Here is a 21167-nt window from a genome sequence, read left to right as displayed (position 1 = left end):
GGCGTTGCCGTGAGCTGTGGTGTAGATTGCAGACGAGGCTTGGATCCTGCTTTGCTGTGGCTCTGGTGTAGGCCGGTGGCTACAGCTCCAATTCAACCCCTTGCCTGGGAACCTCCATATGCCAGGGGAGTGCCCCAAGAAATGGCAAAAAGACGAAAAAATAAAAAGCATCTAGCTCAGAAAGAGATATTAGCTGAATACACTTTAGTTAATACTTTACAAGTGAGAGGGAATTTATTAATAAATGCACTGAGCGTACCAGTGCGCTAGGAAGTATCAGGCATTGAAGAAAAGAATGGGGGATGGCAAAAACCCATCTAGCTCCTCCTTTTTCCGAAGGAAAAGGTCTGTGACATGATTGGCTCACAAATAAAGTGTCAGTCTGAAGCATTAGTCGCATCTGCATAAAGTAACATGGGCAGTTGATTCTGGCTCAGGCACGAACTAACTGCCTCAGCCAGTTGATGGACTCTGAGCAGTCATCCCCAGGAACCCGGCGGACTCGTGAGGATACAGAGAGTCAAAATACACTCAAGGCCTTTCTCATGGCCCCTAAGTACCCCATCAATGTGCATTTTCTTCCTTCATTCCACGGGGGAGCTCCATGTGCCAGCTCTCAGTGCATTTATTAGAAAAAGCCTTTCACTGGCACAGTATTGCTAAAGTATATGAAGGTAACACCTCTTTCAGAGCTAGATCCTTTTGAAATCAGGACTTTGGATGACACAGAATCTCTAGAACTCAAAATGAAGTGAGAAATATGTAATGATGGTCATGCCCGCAGCATGCAGAAGTTCCCCAGCCGGGGGGGTCAAACCCGCACCATAGCTGTGACCAGAACCACAGCAGTGATGCCTCCTCCTTAACCCACTGAGCCACAAGGGAACTCCCGATATTTAACTTTTAACTTTTGGAGGAGTTCCCATCGTGGTACAGCAGAAATGAATCCGACTAGGAACCATGAGGTTGCGGGTTTGATCCCTAGCCTTGCTTCGTGGGTTAAGGATCCGACATTGCGGTGAGCTGTGGTGTAGGTCGCAGACACGGCTCGGATCTGGCGTTGCTGTGGCTCTGGCGTAGGCCAGCAGCAACAGCTCCGATTAGACCCCGGGCCTGGGAACCACCATATGCCGCAGGTGCAGCCCTAAAAGGACAAAAGACAAAAAAAATAAAAATAACTTTTAACTTTTTACAAGAAAAAGACTTAAAGGCTATTCTCTCTCAATGCATCAAACCAAACCCAATACATGTCTATGCTCTTTTTCCTCCTGGTGCTTCATTTCTTTCCATGTGGAACAATCTATACAAAGATAAAGATGAAATGGTCACCACTTCAACCGCTTAATCATTGTTTTGAGGAGTCCCCGAAAATAGCAGTAATACCCATTTAATGTAGGACAGTAGATGCTCTCTGTCGTATTTTAAGAAATGATGCTTTTGCTCATTTTCACAGCAATGTCCCATTATTTAGTCTTCACAAGATCCCTTTTGCAAAACAGAAGCACCTGTGTTTCTTGTCCATGTCCTAGAATCTTCAGTGGATGAGACAGCTTCGGAGGGGCCCAGGCCGGCCCTGGTCGCTGGACATCAGACCCATTCTGTCCGGCAAAGTCAAGTCTTGGCTGTGTCCAAAAGGGATCTGATCATTGAGAGGAAGGGTTTAGTTTTGAGAAAACTCCTAGAGATATTTTTTTTTCTGAGGAGCATACGTGAGGAAATATATACAGATCAGGGGACCGAGGCCCCTTCTCTTCACCAAATGGACTGTTTGTTACTCCAGCAAGAAGCTTGCTGTAATTTTATTTTATTTTATTTATTTTTTTTTTTGTCTTTTTGCCATTTCTTGGGCCGCTCCCGCGGCATATGGAGGTTCCCAGGCTAGGGGTTGAATCGGAGCTGTAGCCGCCAGCCTATACCACAGCCACAGAAACGCGGGATCCGAGCCGTGTCTGTGACCTACACCACAGCTCACGGGGCAACGCAGGAGCCTTAACCCACTGAGCAAGGGCAGGGATCGAACCCGCAACCTCATTGTTCCTAGTCGGATTCGTTAACCACTGCGCCACGATGGGAACTCCGCTTGCTGTAATTTTAAACAACAGCAAACCTGATCACGCAGTTGCTCACATAGAACCAATTGTCTTCCCTGAGCCTTGCTAGCCTTTAATCTGGAAGCTGCCCGGTTGGTCAGGGAGAGTGCTAGAGCGACTACACGGAGCTCGCTGGTACTCAGACTTGTCTCTGAGTGTGTCAGACCCTAAACCAAGACCTCTATGTCGACACGCACCCTTGCCATGCCTTCCAAATTACCACTGTCACTTGTTATACAACCTAGGCAATTCCATTCAGGTGCTCCGCTCAGGAAAAAGTCAATTCAAATCAGAATTTAGAATAAAGCTCTTTTGGTTAAGCCATTTCAAGGCTGTCTTGGGCTTTCCCTTCTCTGTTTCCAAAAGCTCCTTGCCTTGCACTGCTCCCCTCTTTAAAGACCAAAGAAAACCTTACGTCTGGCATTTCAAACCAATTGCAATTTACAATTTCAGTTTTCAATTTTAAATACTATTCCTGGAGTTCCCCTCGCGGCTCGGTGGTTGACGAATCCGACTAGGAACCATGAGGTTGCACGTTCGATCCCTGGCCTTGCTCAGTGGGTTAAGGATCTGGCATTGCCGTGAGCTGTGGTGTAGGTCACAGACGCGGCTCAGGTCTGGTGTGGCTGTGGCTGTGGTGTAGGCCGGCGGCTGCAGCTCCGATTGGACCCCTAGCCTGGGGACTTCCCTATGCCGCGGGAGCGGTCCTAGAAAAGGCAAAAAGATAAATACTGTTCCTCTACTAATGAAATTTTGACTGATACTCATGAAATTGTAAGCTTGTTTGTATAGATCAAGTAGGTAAGATTATTTGATACAGTGAAAATGAAATCATTACAAATTGACAATGTGTATAAAAGTGCTTTTTAAGCAGAAAAGCACTATACAAATGCAAGGTATTATTTGCATTTATCATCATTAACTAAGAAAGCTGTGGAGAATTGGGGTGACATTTAATACATACTATTAGATATTACACAGAAACAATAAAATCCGATGTCTCCTTTCTTAAAAATAAAGGAAACATCAAACAAAATAGACATGTACGAGACCTTTAGTTCAATTAGCCCAAAATAAGGCTGTTTGTCAGAGACGATTTTTCTTCCTTTCTCTCTCCACCTCAGTTTGCATTGCTTTTAAAAATATATTGAGCTGATGCAGGCAATACAGCAGCTGTAGTGGATGCAGTCATTACTCAAGCGCTGAGGCAAGTGATGGCTTTTCATACATACAGCTGAGCACAGAGGCTGAGGGCTGCCACTCTTTCTCTGTTGGGAAGAGAAAGAGGATATTCTATATCTGAAAGAGGCTAGCCTGGTAAACCAGGAGCTATGTCAAGAATGATCAACTGAGAAAGAGGTTGCTTTTGGCTGAAGTGTCCTCTGCTGTTACCTAAAGCTATGGGGGTGGGGGGCCGGCAGTGGGGGCAACATGGATGAAAAGAGCTAATTTTGTTTATTTGTGATTTTGGTCAGGGACTACTGATTTTATAATGCTTCGTTTCTGTATCAAGGTGGTGGTTTTTGTTGCATTTGTGGGAATGATATTCCCATCACCCAACCACTGGGGAGGTTTCTTTTTCAGTGCAAAGTGTAAATAGACACATGCTTTATTTATGAACTCTAGGAAGAGTACATTAAAAATTATTTTGTCATTTATTAAGTCGTCACAACCCTTAAACATTCTTAGAAATGTTTAAGACATTATTTGGCTCCACTCATTGATCACAGCAATAGTTGAATTTATTTGTAAGGCCATTTAAATTACTAACAAGATAATGAAATATGCAGATAGTATGTCTGCATAATCTCTCATACATTAAATGTAAAATGTTACAGGATTATACACTTTATTCTGAGTCATATTTCTACCCTGAAGTCTCTAATTAAATGAAGACACACATCCTGAAGACATGAAAACAATACACGTTTAAATAGAAACTGAATGTAAATTCTCCAATAGGAATCTGGGCGCTTCAGTTGTCATTGTCTCAAGGTTTGAACTGGGGCAGAATTTTCTTGAATAACGGGTACCTCTAGCGCTATCATGATTCAGGGCTCTCACTTGGTCACTGTTTCACTTAGCAGATCTTTATTGAGCACCTGTTATTCCACCAGACCGTCTGGCAGAATAGCGAGCACCTGTGGCACAGAGGGTTCGGGATCCGGTGTCATCTCTGAGGCGGCTCGGGTTTGATCCCCAGCCCAGTGCAGTGGGCTGAGGGTCTGATGAAGGACCTGGTAGGGTGTGCACACAGTGAGAGAGAGTAGAGGACCTCTCCCCACCCCCCCGCAACCCTGTGAAGAAGTGAGCTGGGGGGGGTCTCCTAGCGTGAAGAGGTCAATGACGCATGAAGGACAGGGACTGTGGGGAGGGGGTGCTGGAGAGGGATGACCTTGCCAACAAAGGAAAATATATAAGCAAAGCCATCCAGAGATGCGAGAAGTAAAACTCGTGTTTATTCACTGCAAGCAGCTCAGTGCCACCGAGGCAGCAGAGCAGGGGTCCTCAGGCAAGACCACCTGCCTTTGCATCCTAAGCCTGCCATTTGCTACCTCTCTGACCTTCAGCACATCCACGAGCCAGTCTGTGTCTCTGTTTCTTCATCTCTAAAATGGGGATAATGATAGAGCCTCCTCCATAGTCCCGTTTTGAAGATCAGCATCACCATGTGTAAAGCACTTAGAATTGTGCCCGGCGTGTAATAAGACTGGTAGAGATGCTCGCTGGCTTTATTATATAGCAAGTGCCAGGGAGTGTGAAGTAGTCGGGCAGGACGATTAGGCAGGTCAAATCGTGGAGGTTTTGTCTGCCAGAATAACATGCTCGGGCGTCACGTTGTAAGCAATAGAGAGTCAAGGAGAGACCTTAAGTGGGAGTTCCCATGGGGGGCTCAGCAGGAACGTCCATGTGCCACAGGTGCAGCCGTAAAAAGAAAACAATAGGTTTTATTTTCCGAAGAAGAACAGAGCAATTATTTCCTGGACTCAAGTTCGGGGGCCCTACAAATATTGGGAGGCAATATTTTTATTTATTTTATTTTGTCTTTTTTTTTTTTAGGGCCGCACCTGGGGCATATGGAGGTTCCCAGGCTAGGGATCCAATTGGAGCTGTTGCTGCTGGCCTACACCACAGGCACAGCAACACCAGATCCGAGCTACAGGCACAGCAACGCTGGATCCTTCACCCACTGAGTGAGGCCAGGGATCGAACCCATATCCTCATGGTTCCTAGTCAGATTTGTTTCCACTGTGCCACGACGGGAACTCCAGGAGGCAATGTTTTTTAAAAAAACATTTCTGACAAAGAGAAAAGAAAGACAAAAGAGAAAAGAGACATTAAGCGGGGAAATGACACGAGAGGGTTTATGTTTTTGCTTCATCACTCTGGTTTTGTAGAAGATGGAGCCAAGGGAGATGAAATCGGGGCTGTTAGAGCAGTCGACAGGCTGCTGCCTAAATGGAGGTGGTGATAGCAGGGATAGGCGGGAAAAGTGTTTCAATAAATATTTAAGAGGTTAAGTCTACCTCACTTCATTGACAGAGCACGAGGGATTTAAAAGAGGGAAGAGCTGGGCTGCAGTTGGAAAGACATAAAACCATCAATTCAAAATTTTAAGTATGGCTAGGAGAAAATAAAAAAGTCAGAAGGCTGGACAGATGAGTATCTTTGAGGAGTCAAACTGCTTCATTTGTTTATTACAACCCCGAGGCAAGACTATCAAGATTGCTATGGCTTTGCTCAGAAGGATGTGTTTTGTTAACGTTTCCACATCCACCTTAATTGGTAATGTTTTGCAGATTTTTATAAACCACACATATCCTCGTACAGATCAAAGATTCTGTATCCATTCGCAATTCCAGGTGTGTGTGTCTGATACCCTCCCTGGTAACCTGTCTGCGGATGTGAGCAAGGTGGTGGATTTGCTTCATTGTCCTCCTTGCTCTGAGTCGCCCCGCACTGCAGCCCCCTTGCACTCTTGGTGTATTGATCCCAGGCCCCGCTGTCACTCACCACTGCATCCTAAAAATCTTTCCGACTGCGGATCTCCCCTTTGGCCTGGGTCAGGTAATGGTACACTGTGCTTCCATGAACAGATGTGCATGCAGAAGCTCTTTTTCTTTTTTAATGCATATTTTGAGTTTCATAACATGGTGAGTCACTTGGAAAAATCCATGTCTTTTTTTTTTTTTTTCCATTTGATAATGGAAGAAAATAGCATGGATCCCTGTATTTCAATTAATTCTGCAGTTGTATTATCAAGCCCTGGGGGAATACCTGGCCCAGTAGAGCCTTCCAGAACCTGGTCGTCCCTATGGCCATTCTAGTTGGTCAGCACCCGGGACATTTTGGTTGATTAATGTTTCCCCCGCCCCCATAGGTTTTTTCTTTTTTTAAATTGAAGCACAGTTTGCAGATTTTATCATTTCAGGTGTACAGCAGAGTGACTCAGTTATACATTTTTTTTCAGATTCTTTTCCATTATAGGTTATGACAAGATGCTATACAACAGATCCTTGTTGTTTATTTTATACAGAGGAGGGTGTATCTGTTAATGCCAAGCTCCTAATTTATACCTCCCCGGTTGTTAAATATTTTTTTTAAATGTATTGATGGTCTTTATTTTTAAATCCAAGCAATGTATAAAAGCTACAAATCACCTGAAATCACACACATTTGGTGCATATCATTCCAGATACATTTCTATGCATACATGCAAGTTTTTTTTTTTTTTTTTTTGTCTTTTGTCTTTTTTGTTGTTGTTGTTGTTGTTGTTGTTGTTGTTGCTATCTCTTGGGCCGCTTCCTCGGCATATGGAGGTTCCCAGGCTAGGGGTCGAATCGGAGCTGCAGCCACCGGCCTACACCACAGCCACAGCAACGCGGGATCCGAGCCGCGTCTGCAACCTACACCACAGCTCACGGCAACGCCGGATCATTAACCCACTGAGCAAGGGCAGGGACCGAACCCGCGACCTCATGGTTCCTAGTCGGATTCGTTAACCACTGCGCCACGACGGGAACTCCACATGCAAGTTTTTATTGAAAGTTTTATGGAAATATAATTCACAGGCCATACAATCCACCCTTTCAAAGTGTACAGTCATTTTTGATATTTTCACAGAATATTGCAGTCATCACCACCATCTAATTTTAGAGCATTTTCATCACCCCCAAATTAATACTTATTAGCAGTCGCTTAAATATTTTTAATTCACACTTGCTTGTACTCATGATTCAGGATCTTGTCCCCAGAAGAATTTTGTTTTAGCAAGCAGAGGTGTATCTTAAGTAGTTTTATTGCATTCTCTCAGTGATGGTCATTTTTTAAATCATCGGACGTTTTCATCCATGAATAAACTGTTGTTATTCCTTAAAAAAAAAAATGGAGTCCTATTTGACAGTGGAGTAAGGTGAGTAAAATCTCCCTTTTAGGAAACTATATTTCCATCTCGCAAAATTTTTTGAGACGAGCAAATGATTCTGTATAGAAAGGCATTTGTAGGTGCAGATTCATTATTTAAGAAAAGCTTAGAAAATCGACTTCTTAAGTACATTTCTCAAAGTCTTCGTATCTGATACTTTGTAGTTTCCTTAAATCCTGACCCTTTGTTAACACTCCCAAAAAAAAAAAAAAAAAAAAAAAAAAAAGGTAAAAATAATATACAGTTTTAATAAAGAATGTCAGTACTTTCTTCTCATACAGGTCTTTTTCTTTCCTGCCTGCACCCAGCTGTATGACCTTTCTCCAAAAATAAGTTTCTTACCATTTTCCGTTTAGAAAAAATCTCTAATGTTATTCTTTGTATTGGATACTGTGGTATTTTTAACGCTTCTTATTTCCTGCAGGTATTCTTGGCGTTACCAGCTGAGGGAATTTAAAAGCAACTATAGAGTTGTAGCACTGGATTTAAGAGGCTACGGAGAAACAGATGCTCCCCTTCATCGCGAGAATTACAAATTGGACTGTCTAATTACAGATATAAAGGATATTTTAGACTTTTTAGGTAAGTTCAAAAAAAAAGAAGGTACTAACTCTTTCTGAGGGACTAACACGCAGCAAATTGTGACTTGCCAACCTCGTTTCTGGGGAGGGTGCCTTTCCATCACCCTGAGCTGTTAATCTGGATCCTGTCACCTTGGCATATATAGCTCCAAATATTTATAGAGAGAATTTAAAATAATACATCCAAAGTAACTATTCAGTCTGCCGGTCAAAAGTGACTCTTGAAATTTGTTTTAAAAAATTGACTTAATGTATACTATTTATTATTTACAGAACTATTAGAAATTTGATTCTTGTTCTTGGAAAATTTAAGTTTTCAGAACTCACACCGAAACAGTCATGGAAGGACTTCTCCTGTGGTGCATCGGATGAGAATCCAGCGTCACTGCAGAGGCTTGGGTCACTGCTGTGGTGTGTTGGATCCCTGGCCCAGGAACTTCTGTGTGCCGTGGGCACAGCAGGGGAAAAAAAAATAATAATAATAAATACATACATGTTGTCAGATGCAGAAACACTTGCATAATCTTTCCTGTATTGATCTGCTAGTGCCACAATAATACTGTGTAACAAACCACCCCAAATGCAGTGGCGAACAGCCACAGGCCTTTATTCCTGTGCTCCTAGATCGGCAGCTCAACTGTAGACTAGACTGGATCCCTTGGGTCGTTGCCGCAGGCTACAGGTCCAGCTGGGACTGGCTTCTCACTGTGAGTGGGGCTGGATCCCAGCTAAAGGGGAGTAGCTACCTGGGGGAAGCTCCTGGGGAAATCATATTGCCAGGGCTCACAGTAAAGGAGCAGCAAAGGATAAGCCCTCTAAGACAGTGGGGAGAAGGAAGGTGAAGTTATATTTTAGCAATAATCTGATCCACTACATCTCTTTTGACTAAAACCCAGCTGCTGCCATTGGTATGTTAATAGTGCCAGCAGGAGTTCCTGGTGTGGCTCAGTGGTAAGGAACCCTATGAGCATCCATGAGGATGTGGGTTCAATCCCTGGCCTCGCTTCGTGGGTTAAGGATCCTGTGTTGCTGTGGCTGTGGCATAGGTCGGCAGCTGTAGCTCCCATTCGACCCCTAGCCTGGAAACTTCCATATGCCGTGGGTGCAGCCCTAAAAAGCAAAAAGTAATAATAATAATAAATTTAAAATTTAAATGAAATGAAATTTAAAAAATAGAGCCAGCATCATGAGAAACCCATGAAATCAAATTAAAGACCCATTTCTTCAATAATCTAATGAGAGCATATATCCGGCCAGTATTCTTAGAGGAGAAAAAAAAATGGATGAGGCTTGGAGGTGCCAATGCAGTATTTTAATTTAGTGTGATTATAATAAAATAGACTCAGCGATAACTGATTTCCAACAGCCATGTTTCATTCATATTTCTTGGTCATTCAGTCAGACTGGGCCTAAATTTGTTACCATGCAATTTTGTAGTCAAATCAATAATGTAATCTTGCTTATGACCCAATTATATATAGTCTTTACCATGGTTTTCCAAATTCAGGTTTATGTGACCAGAGCAGAGCTGCCTAATTTCAGATTTTTTTTTTTAATATAAATTTCTGAGAGAGATTCTGAATCTCTAGGTCTAGAATGGACCCTGGGCATCTCAAATTTTCTAAAAAACTGTCCTAGGTGATTCAGACATATAGGTTTTGTGTAAACTAACTCTAATGAAAAAAATAAAAATCATTTAAAAATTAAAAAAAAAGACATGCAGGTTTTGGAAATACCACACTGAGTATCTGAGCAAAGTGCATAAATCAGGTAGGAGAGTAGAAGGATGAGTTTGCAAAGCATCCTGATTTTATGTGAGGTAATGATGCACCCACCTGTTTCTTTGCAATGATGCCAGCATTCATTTCTCAATTACAGGGTACAGCAAATGTGTTCTTATTGGCCATGACTGGGGGGGCATGATTGCTTGGCTGATAGCCATCTGTTACCCCGAAATGGTAATGAAGCTTATTGTTCTTAACTTCCCTCATCCAAATGTATTTACAGGTGAGTTTCAATTTCCACTGAAACAGCTTTGGTAACATGAGAACTTACTATTGTCATGGATCCTTTTGGATCAAAACCAGCAAAATTTGATTAACATAATATTTTTAAAATTAAATGACTAAAATATGCTATTAGCACAGGATAATGTCACATACCCTGGCTTTAAATATTCCTGAAGAGTCAAAGGAAGTGTAGCTTTATATTTGCTTGCATAATTTTATTTCTTTTTAGAAAATATTTTAGGGAGTTCCCATCCTGGCTCAGTGGTTAATAAACCTGACTAGTATCTGTGAGGACGAGGGTTCAATCCCTGGCCTTGCTCAGTGGGTTAAGGATCTGGCATTGCCGTGAGCTGTGGTGTAGGTTGCAGATGAGGCTCGGATCGGGCGTTGCTGTGGTTGTGGCATAGGCCAATGGCTTCAGCTTTCATTGGACCCCTAGCCTGGGAACCTCCATGTGCTACAGGTGTGGCCCTAAAAAGTCCAAAAAAAAAAGAAAACATTTTAGTGCTAACTTGATTAAAGGGGGAAATGCAGTAACATTACTTGAACAGTAATGCATCTTGACAGCCTAGAAATAAATTTCCTCTTGCTTGACTGCTTTGGCTGTCAGGAGTGGCAGCATTCTTTAAAGCATCACTTTTCAAATTTTTGGTCTCCTTTATACTCTCAAAAATTGTTAAAGACCCCAATGAGCTTTTGTCTATATGGGTTATACCTATAAACGTTCACAGTATTGGAAATTGAAAATGAGAAAATTTAAAATGTTTATGTATTAATTCATTTTTTTAAGTAATAAATCAAGTACATGTTAACATAAATAACATTGGACTGAAAACTAGCTACATCTTCCAAAACAAAATTTTAGTTAGAAGAATGTCATGGTTTTACATTTTTGCAAACCTCTTTAATTTTCGGCTTAATAGAAGACAGCTGAATTCTCAGATCTGCTTCTACATTCAATCTGTTGCAAATATTTGAAGTATATGAAGAAATCTGGCCTCGCACAGATTTGTAATTGGAAAAGGGAGGAGTGTTTTAATAGCCTTTTCAGATAACAGTGGATATTCTTTAATACCACACCAAACTCAAAAATTGGTGGTTGCTTAAAGGTTAGTAACAGTGTGGAATCTGATGTCATATTAATGAACTTTTTGTACTCTGTTACATTAAAATCCATCAGTCTATCTAGCACTATGGATGTTTTTAAACCTATGCATGATTTTGCATCACCGTGCATTGGAAAATATTGGCTCATTGAGTTATTATGCAAATAGTCCATAAGTTGACACATTTCATTATATGATGTCAAAGAATCGCATTCATTAATACACCCTAATTTCATCCAGAAAGCCTCTAAAGGTTGCAAAGCTGTCAAGCTCACGGTGGCAGACACAAGTTTCCAAAATTCTAATTTTCATTCAAAAGTTTGGACTTTACCATTGGCAGCAAACACTGTTGACTGTGTTCCTTCAAGTGGCTTTGTTCATTTGCAAGAGATTATCCACTAAATATCCAGTTCTGACGGATTTTCTGTTTGTTTGTTTATCATACTTTCAAGTAAAAATGGTGTTCCATTAAAAATGCAACCAATTTGGAGTTCCTGTTGTGGCTCAGTGGTTAACGAATCTGACTAGGAACCATGAGGTTATGGGTTTGATCCCTGGCCTTGCTCAGTGGGTTAAGGATCCAGCGTTGTGGTGGAGCTGTGGTGTAGATCGCAGACGAGGCTCGGATCCCGTGTTGCTGTGGCTCTGGTGTAGGCCAGCAGCTACAGCTCCAATTCGAGCCCTCTCCTGGGAACCTCCATATGCCGAAGGAGCGGCTGAAGAAATGGCAAAAAGAAAAAAAAAAAAAATGCAGTCAATTAAACTTCTCAAACAACTGCAGAAGTGCCTTTCCTCAAGGCAATCGTTGTTTTCAATAGAAAAATCATTTCAAATAGAAAATATGTGTACTTTCTATTTCACCACAATGTTAAAAAGACACAAAGGTAGAAATTCAATAAAATTATTCATTTTTGCTATTCCATCACAGACATTCTTCTTTTTTTTTTTTTTTTCTTGTCTTTTTGCCATTTTTTGGGCCACTCTTGTGGCATATGGAGGTTCCCAGGCTAGGGATCCAATCGGAGCTGCAGCTACTGGCCTACACCAGAGCCACAGCAACGCAGGATCCAAGCTGCGACTTCAACCTATACCATAGCTCACAGCAACGCTGGATCCTTAACCCACTGAGCAAGGCCAGGGATCGAACCCGCAACCTCTTGGTTCCTAGTCAGATTCATTAACCACTAAGCCACGATGGGAACTCCATCACAGACATTCTTAAGTGAAACTAGCATTTAATTTCATGCATGTCTGTATTTATTGGTTTCTAGCAAGAGTATGGTGTGAAGACTGCAATGACTGTTGGGATTGTGCCACTGTGCCACTGCCTTGGTTTATGCTCTGCCAGCCATGGCTTTATCTTCTGTTGCTTTTGTGCCATCAGTGCAAATGTCAACAAAATGAGAAGAGCTAATAGTACTGTTTTGAAATAGTTTGACCATCTGGATTCTTTAAAAGGGTCTTGGGGCCTCAGGAGTCCACATGGACTATGTTTGTTTGTTTGTTTGTTTTTTAAGGGCCACACCAGAGGCATATGGAGATTCCCAGGCTAGGGATTGAATCGGAGCTATAGCCACCGGCCTACACCACAGCCCTAGCACACCACAGTTCACAGCAATGCTGGATCCTTAACCCACTGAGCGAGGCCAGGAATCGAACCTGCATGCTCATGGATACTAGTTGAGTTCCTTACCGCTGAGCCACGATGGAAACTCCGCACATGGACTATGTTTTAAGAATCTCTGCTATAAAGGAAACTCTTAAAATCTTAAGCATGATTAAAAAACAAAAAAAAAACCCAAAAAAACCCTGAACAATGGCTTGGCACATTTTTATTTGGCTTTGACAAAAATTATAATTTTATCCTCTTTAACTACCCTTGTCAAATTTTCTGAGCCTAAGTACTGTTACAACCCACAGCAGCTCTCTAGGGAACAAAAAATTCAGAGCAACGTATTTCTATTTCTTTCTCAAAATTAAAATAGGGGAGGAAGAAAGGGAACATACATATATACAATGTACATAAATATTGTACAAAAGTTTAATTTTAGATATATATCCAATGTTCCTTCTCCTTTGAGGTAAAAGGACGGATGCTTAGGATTCAGATTTCAAGCTGAGGTTCATGATGTTTCTCTCAGTTGCATTAGGCAGGAGAAGTTGTGCTACATGCTTGCTCAATTGATCAGGCGGGGCCCTAGGGTAAATGTTATTTGAGTGGTGCTGCTATATGGACAAAATGTAATTGGTCAATTCAGTAAGAAGATCCTTGGATATTTCCGGAACTAGCTTATCAGTAACATGTTCAACCCAGGTCTGGTTCAATTCATAACTGTATTTTCCCTTAATGGTTTTGCTGTCTCTTAATTCAGGGCTTATTCAATGATGACTTCCCAGGAAGTACAGCATCCAACAGTGCTCTGCTTACCTGAGAATTATAATCCTACAATCTCCAACTATGCTGAATAGAGTTACAAAATCAGAAAGAAGGAGTTCCTGCCACCATGGCATAGTGGGCTAGGAGTCCAACTGCAGGAGTTCCCGTTGTGGCGCAGTGGAAACGGATCCGACTGGTATCCATGAGGATTCAGTTTCGATCCCTGGCCTGGCTCAGTGGGTCGGGGATCCGGCATTGCATGAGCTGTGGTGTAAGCTGACAGCTGGAGCTCTGATTCCACCCCTTAGCCTGGGAACATCCATATGCCTCAGGTGTGGCCCTAAAAAGCAAAAAGAAAGAAAGCAGGAATACAACTCCAACCGCTTGAGTCGCTGTGGAGGTGCAGGTTTGATCCATAGCCCAGGGCAGTGGGTTAAAGGATCTGGTGTGGCTTGGATTCAGTCCCTGGCCCAGGAACTTCCACAGGCTTCAGGCGCGGCCATTAAAAAAAAAGAATGCGTTACCATTGTGGCTCAGCGGTAACAAACTAGACTAGTATGCACGAGGATTTGGGTTCCATCCCTGGCCTCGCTCAGTGGGTTAAGGATCCAGCATTTCTGTGAGCTGCGGTATAGGTTGCAGACACGGCTGGGATCCAGAGTTGCTGTGACGGTGGTGTAGGCCAGCACCTGCAGCTCCAGTTGGACCCTAGGCTGGAAACTTCCATATGCCACAGGTGTGGCCCTAAAAAGAAAAAACAAAAACAAAAAAACAAGAAAGAAGAAGAAAAAACCCAACTGTAAAGCAAGGAAAATTAAAGTACAGTGCGTGATATATAACAAGTATGCACATTTACTGTGCATGATTCTGTTACTCCCGAGTTTAAAACCTCCGTGTCTTCCCAAAGCACTCACAATCTTTATTATTCTGGCCTTACATGACTGGGTTTCTGCTTTTTCTTTCTGACTGATCACATACTGTTCCCCCTCCCCGTTCACGGCACTGCAGCCACGCTGGCCTTCTTTCTGCTTCCTGAGTGTGCCAAGCCCAGGACCTACTTTCTGTTCCTTGATACTCTTTGCATTCAAGACTCATCCTTCATCCCCAGAGAAGCCCATTCTGCCACCTCTGCGAAGTTACAGTCTCTCCACACCACCAGCCGTGACTCCTTTTTCTTTTGCTTCTGTTCTTTTTCAGCTACCCTTGTGACCTATGGAAGTTCCTGGGCCAGTGCCTGCATCTGAGCCACAGCTAAAGCAACACCAGATCCGTAACCCACTCCCCTGGGCTGGGGCTGAACCTGCGCTGCCACGGAGGCAACTCGAGATCATAAATCTGCTGTGCCACAGTGGGAACTCCCCAACAATTCTTTTCAATCAAATTACCTTGTTTTATTTTCTTTATGGTATGTTTGCTATCTAAAGTGGTCTTTTGGAGTTCCCGTCGTGGCGCAATGGTTAACGAATCCGACTAGGAACCATGAGGTTGCGGGTTCGATCCCTGGCCTTGCTCAGTGGGTTAACGATCCGGTGTTGCCGTGAGCTGTGGTGTAGGTTGCAGACGCGGCTCGGATCCCGCGTTGCTGTGGCCCTGGCGTAGGTCAGTGGCTACAGCTCCGATTAGACCCCTAGCCTGGGAATCTCCATATGCCGCAGGAGCAGCCCAAGAAATAGCAAAAAGACAAATAAAATAAAATAAAATAAAGTGGTCTTTTAAGTATTCACTACTTACTTCTTATGTAAGTTCCTCATGAATGGGAACTTGTTTCTTGTTCACTGCTAAATCCCCTCACACACTGGATATTTAAAGATTCATTGAATGAAGGGATTTTCGAGATACATGAATGAATTTAAAGAAAATGCTTACTTTCTGTTGAGGCCGAAAGGATAAGATATTTAAATCAGCCTGTGAGGAAAAAATTTTCAAACAACAGAAAATTACTTCCCCTGTATCTTTAGGAAAAGCATTAGGTTGCTGATAATGATATTGCAAAAAAGGCAGTATTTTTTGAGTTTTCTGTTCCTTTCTGAGTCAACATTTCATAAAGTTTTCTTTTTATGTAAAGTGCCATTTTATTTATTTATTTATTTGTCTTTTTGCCATTTCCTTGGGCCACTCCCGTGGCATATGGAGGTTCCCAGGCTAGGCGTTGAATCAGACGCCTACACCAGAGCCACAGCAACACCAGATCCGAGCCGCGTCTGCGACCTACACCACAGCTCACGGCAATGCTGGATCCTTAACCCACTGAGCAAGGCCAGGGATCGAACCCGCAACCTCATGGTCCCTAGTCGGATTCGTTAACCACTGAGCCACGACGGGAACTCCTAAAGTGCTGTTTTATTTAAAGGGTTTACAATACCAGAAATAGTCAAAAGAACACAGAAATTGTTCCAAGGAGAAGTACACAGAAGCCTTATTTGTAGATTCTTTTATTGAATCATCTCAAAGGTGAAATTACCTTAAAAAGAAGTTATTTCAATAGTAAGTAATTCATATTCCTTGGATAAGGCCTAACACAACATTTTAATTTCAGAATATATTTTACGACACCCTGCCCAGCTATTCAAATCGAGCTATTATTACTTCTTCCAAATACCGTGGTTTCCAGAATTTATGTTCTCCATAAATGATTTCAAGGTAAGTCAAATGTAGTGATGGTTGTTAACCAGATTTTTGTCTGTGATCTTATGTTGTGATCATTTTGTGGTGTTTACAAACATTGAATCATTATGTTGTACACTTAAAACGAATGTAATGTTATAGAAGTCGATCATACTTCAATTAAAAAAGAAAGACTGGTACCCAAAAGGATGACAAAATTAGGAAGTTAAAAGAAAGAGGAATTCCCACTGTGGAGCAATCTGTTAAGAATCTGACTTCAGGAGTTCCCCTTGTGGCTCAGCGGTTAATGAACCTGATTAGGATCCATGAGGATACAGGTTTGATCCCTGGCCTCCACTCAGTGGGTTAAGGATCCCATGTTGCTGTGGCTGTGGTGTAGGCCAGCAGCTGCAGGTCCATTTCGACCCCTAGCCTGGGAACCTCCATATGCCACGGGTTCAGCCCTAAAAAGCAAAAAAAAAAAAAAAAAAAAAAAAAGAAAAAACTCTTAACTGCAGCAGCTCAGATCACTGTAGAGGCATGGATTCAATCCCCAGCCCAGCACAGTGGGTTAAAGGATCTGGCATTGCCACAGTGGCTGCCTAGGTCAAAGCTCCAGCTCAGATTCAGTCCCTGGCTGGGGAACTTCCATATGCTTCAGGTGTGGCCATAAAACAATAAAAATAAAGATAGACTGAAGCACTAAAAACAAACAAAAAACCCCAACAAAACCAGTCCTGTTTATGTTGTTCTGATTTGTTTTAAATTGTCATTTATTGTACATCTGTTATGTGCTATTCACTGTGTTAAGCATTTCCTCCCATGCCAACAAAAGGTAAGTCAAACAAATAATGTCTTATTATTAATAAAAATATTTGAAATTAAAATCCATCCTTAAGGAAGAAAACCCAGACAAATGCTAAACATTAATAAATGTTCCTAAGGCTTTATCTGCAGGCTTACTTATTTTTACAGTCTCTATATATTTGAGGGCCCACCCGTTAATTCAATTTTTTTGTGACAGCTTGTGCGCCTGTAAGCATACCTCTTTCTAGAGAACATTCCATGGGGAGATGAGGGAATATGAATGCCAAGTGAGACTGTTTGACAATGGCAGGAGCAGAAGCCCTTGGAAGTGTGTTAACAAATACTCCAGAACAAAGTTAAGCATGGCAGTACTGATGTATCATACACACTGACACCAGGAGTCACAGGTGTCATCTCTTTCTTCAAAGTTAATTGGTTGCTTCTTGTTTGTCCAACATGGTGGTTAGATATTTAGGAGGCTAAAAAGAGATAAAATATTAATTTACCTAGAAATACTTCTTCATATACATATACAGATATTCATATACATATATAGATGTTCTTATTTGACAGATAAGGACCTTTTAAAAACATAACTGCAAGGCCATTATCAAACCTAACAAAATGAATGACGACTGCTTAATATCATTCAGTGCCCATTCAAATTCCCTTAACTGTCTCAACTGTCTTTTCTTTCTTTTTTTGCTTTTTAGGGCTGCATCTGCAGCACATGGAAGTTCCCAGGCTAGGGATCAAACCGGAGCTGCAGCTACTGGCCTGTGCGGCAGCCACAGCAACCTGGGATCTGAGGCACATCTGTGTCCTACACCGCAGCTCACAGCAACTCTGGATCCTTAACCCACTGATCAAGGCCAGGGATCGAACCCGCATCCTCATGGATACTAGTCAGATTTGGAACCTGCTGAGCCACAGTGAGAGCTCCCATTTCAACTGTCTTTATATACTTTTGAATCAGGAACCAAACAAGGTCTAAACATTTGTTGTATGGCTTTTCGTAGTAGACCAAGGTTACTCACTGGTCTACTATTTTGTTGTTGTTATGGCTTTTAAAATCTATGAAAGGAGTTCCCGTCATGGCACAGAAAAGACAGAAAAAAAAAAATCTATGAAATTGTGTTCTTTTTTTAACATCTTTTTTTTTTGTTGTTTTTAATGAAGAGATTGGTCATTTGTCCTGAGGAGTGGTCCACATTTTGGACTGGACTAACTGCTTTATCATGCTGTTATTTAACTTGTTCCTCTAGCCCTTGTCTCTCCTACTTCATCAGTGCTGCTGATCTAGAGGCTTGATTAGACTGAGGTTTAATTCGACAGGAATGTTTTATAGGTAGTGCTGTGTATGTCCTAACGCATCACATCAGGGAAGCACATAGTGTCTAGTTGTCCCAGTTTTAGTAATGCTAACACCAACCAGTAATGCTAACACTAACCAGTAATACTAACACTAACCAGTAATACTAACACCAACCAGTAATGCTAACACCAACCAGTAATGCTAACACCAACCAGTAATGCTAACACTAACCAGTAACGCTAACACCACCCAGTGGGCTCACAAATTGTCAGCCTAGCCAAATTTCCTAGCAACCTTGCACAATAATTTTAGCATACCTTGATCATCATTGCCTACGTTCATTATTTCTTTAGAAAAATAGTGATTTTCTAGTTTTATTATTCTTTCTGCCTTTATTAACTGGAATTCTTCTCTAAAGAAATATAGTTCTCTTGGAGTTCCCATCATGGCTCAGTGGTTAATGAATCCGACTAGGAACCATGAGGTTCCGGGTTCGGTCCCTGCCCTTGCTCAGTGGGTTCAGGATCTGGCGTTGCCGTGAGCTGTGGTGTAGGTCACAGACACAGCTCGGATCTGGCATTGCTGCGGCTGTGGTGTAGACTGGCAGCTACAGCTCCGATTAGACCCCTAGCCTGGGAACCTCCATATGCTGTGAGTGTGGCCCTAGAAAAGGCAAAAAGACAAACAAAAAAAAAGAAATACAGTTCTCACAAGAATGATAAGATAAATGCTTCATTATTTCCGTTTATAAACAACCAATGAGTTGGTGCCCTAGAAACCTCCAATTAGGTATTTGTGTATATATATAATTTTATGAGCTCATGATTAAAAATAAACTTGATATGTATCAATCATTATTCTTTTTGATGCCCTAATTATCACATGTGAACAAATTCACGTTAGCTCCCGAGTCCTCCTGGCATAAGCCCTTCAGTGAGTGATAGCTTGCTTCCTTAATGTCCTAGGTTCATGTTTTACTTCTTGTTCCAGATCTGGAATTAGTCATTTATTGAAGGAATTCCAGCTCCTGTCACTAGGAAATGGTATTTAGACACCACAAGCTGGGTGTCGAGGTGATCATTGTTACTGAGGGTTTTTTTGTTTTGTTTTGTTTTGTTTTGCTTTTTAGGGCCGCACTAACAGCATGTGGAGGTTCCCAGGCTGAGGGTTGAATCAGAGCTATAGCTGCCGGCGTACACCACAGTAAAGTGGGATCTGAGCCCCATATGCGACCTACACCACAGCCCACAGCAACACCAGATCCTTAACCCACTGAGTGAGGCCAGGGATCAAACCTCAACCTCATGGTTCCTAGGTGGATTCATTTCTGCTGCGCCATGACGGAAACTCCCATTGTTACTGAGTTTTCATTGCTTCTAGATCTTTCCATGGGACAGAATTTGGACATACATTTTTTTAGGCAAAAAAAATTATGAGTTATTCACCTTTCCAAAGGCGTTTTCACTTAACTTCTATGATTTTTTTTTTTTATAAAACATTTATATGGTTCCAAGTCAAAAATATCAGCAAATATGTATGGAGTTCCCTTGTGGTGCAGCAGGGTAAGGACCCAGCCTTGTCACTGCAGCGGCCTAGGTCTCTGCTGTGGTGCAGATTCCATCCCTGGCCTGGAATGGAAAAAATGTGTATGTATATTTGTCTCCTTCTTACGCAAAAGGTAATATGCTACAAACACTATTTTTATATATATGTATTTTATATGTATAATATATATATAGTTGTCTCTTCCTTCTTATGCAAAAGGTAATATGCTATAAACACTATTCATATATTATATTTATATATATTATATATATGTCTCCTTACACAAAAGGTAATATGCCATAAACACTATTTATATATGTTATATATATTTATTTATATATGTTATATATATATTTGTCTCCTTACACAAAAGGTAATATGCCATAAACACTATTTATATATGTTATATATATATTTGTCTCCTTACACAAAAGGTAATATGCCATAAGCACTATATATGTTATATATATTTATTTATATATGTTATATATATATATTTGTCTCCTTACACAAAAGGTAATATGCCATAAACACTATATGTTATATATATTTATTTATATATGTTATGTATATATTTGTCTCCTTCTTACACAAAAGGTAATACGCCATAAACACGATTTTCCACACTCGCCTTTCTTTTCGCTCAACAATATGCCCTGCACATGACTCCGTCATCGGCACAGAGATTGTCTGCATCTCTTCTCAGAGTCCTTAAAACATGCGACACCCCATCGCGTGGCTGTCGCATGGTTTATTCAGCCAACCCCCATCGATGGACGTTCGTTCCCATTCTTTTTCTATTACAAAGAATAATGTTGCAGTGGATCACCTCCTTCACCTGTCATTTCATATTTTTGCAAGTGTGGTTTTAGGGCTGAGGGGTCTCATTTTAAACAAGATTTCCATTCACTCTGATACAGATGGTTTAGGCACGCACTTTGAGAAGTGCTGGTCTGGAACAGCGTTTTCCATGTTGTCGGTGGGGACCCATTAATGAGTCATGAAATAAGCTTTACAATTTAGTAAAGTGGCTTGCAATTTCCATTTTTAAAAAAAAGTAGAACAGAATGGAATGAAAAATAGTACATGCTGTGTTAAGTGTAAAGGCTGTTTCTTTAACCTTTTGTTTCAGAAGCACGTATGTAGAGATGCGGACCGGATCAGGCTGTAAAATGTGTCTGTTACTCTAAAAGAAGTTGGGGAGTTCCCGTCGTGGTGCAGTGGTTAATGAATCCGACTAGGAACCATGAGGTTGCGGGTTCGGTCCCTGCCCTTGCTCAGTGGGTTAACATCCGCCGTTGCTGTGAG

At 41.6% G+C, this 21167-nt stretch overlaps 1 protein-coding gene across 2 annotated transcripts in view; it reads left to right on the top strand.

Moving 5' to 3' along the window:
- Positions 1-21167, top strand: part of EPHX4 (epoxide hydrolase 4) — a 31544-nt gene that overhangs the window by 4020 nt on the left and 6357 nt on the right. For both annotated transcript variants that reach the window (XM_021090246.1, XM_021090247.1), the window contains exons 3-5: positions 7940-8097; positions 9975-10103; positions 16125-16228. In XM_021090246.1, coding sequence (XP_020945905.1) covers positions 7940-8097; positions 9975-10103; positions 16125-16228 — 391 coding nt within the window. The remainder of the gene's footprint in view (positions 1-7939; positions 8098-9974; positions 10104-16124; positions 16229-21167) is intronic.

The sequence above is a fragment of the Sus scrofa genome, chromosome 4 (genome assembly GCF_000003025.6).
Source record: "Sus scrofa isolate TJ Tabasco breed Duroc chromosome 4, Sscrofa11.1, whole genome shotgun sequence".
Classification (NCBI taxonomy): Eukaryota; Metazoa; Chordata; class Mammalia; order Artiodactyla; family Suidae; genus Sus; species Sus scrofa.
Note: the sequence above shows the minus strand (reverse complement) of the source record. Positions and strands in the feature narration are given on the sequence as shown.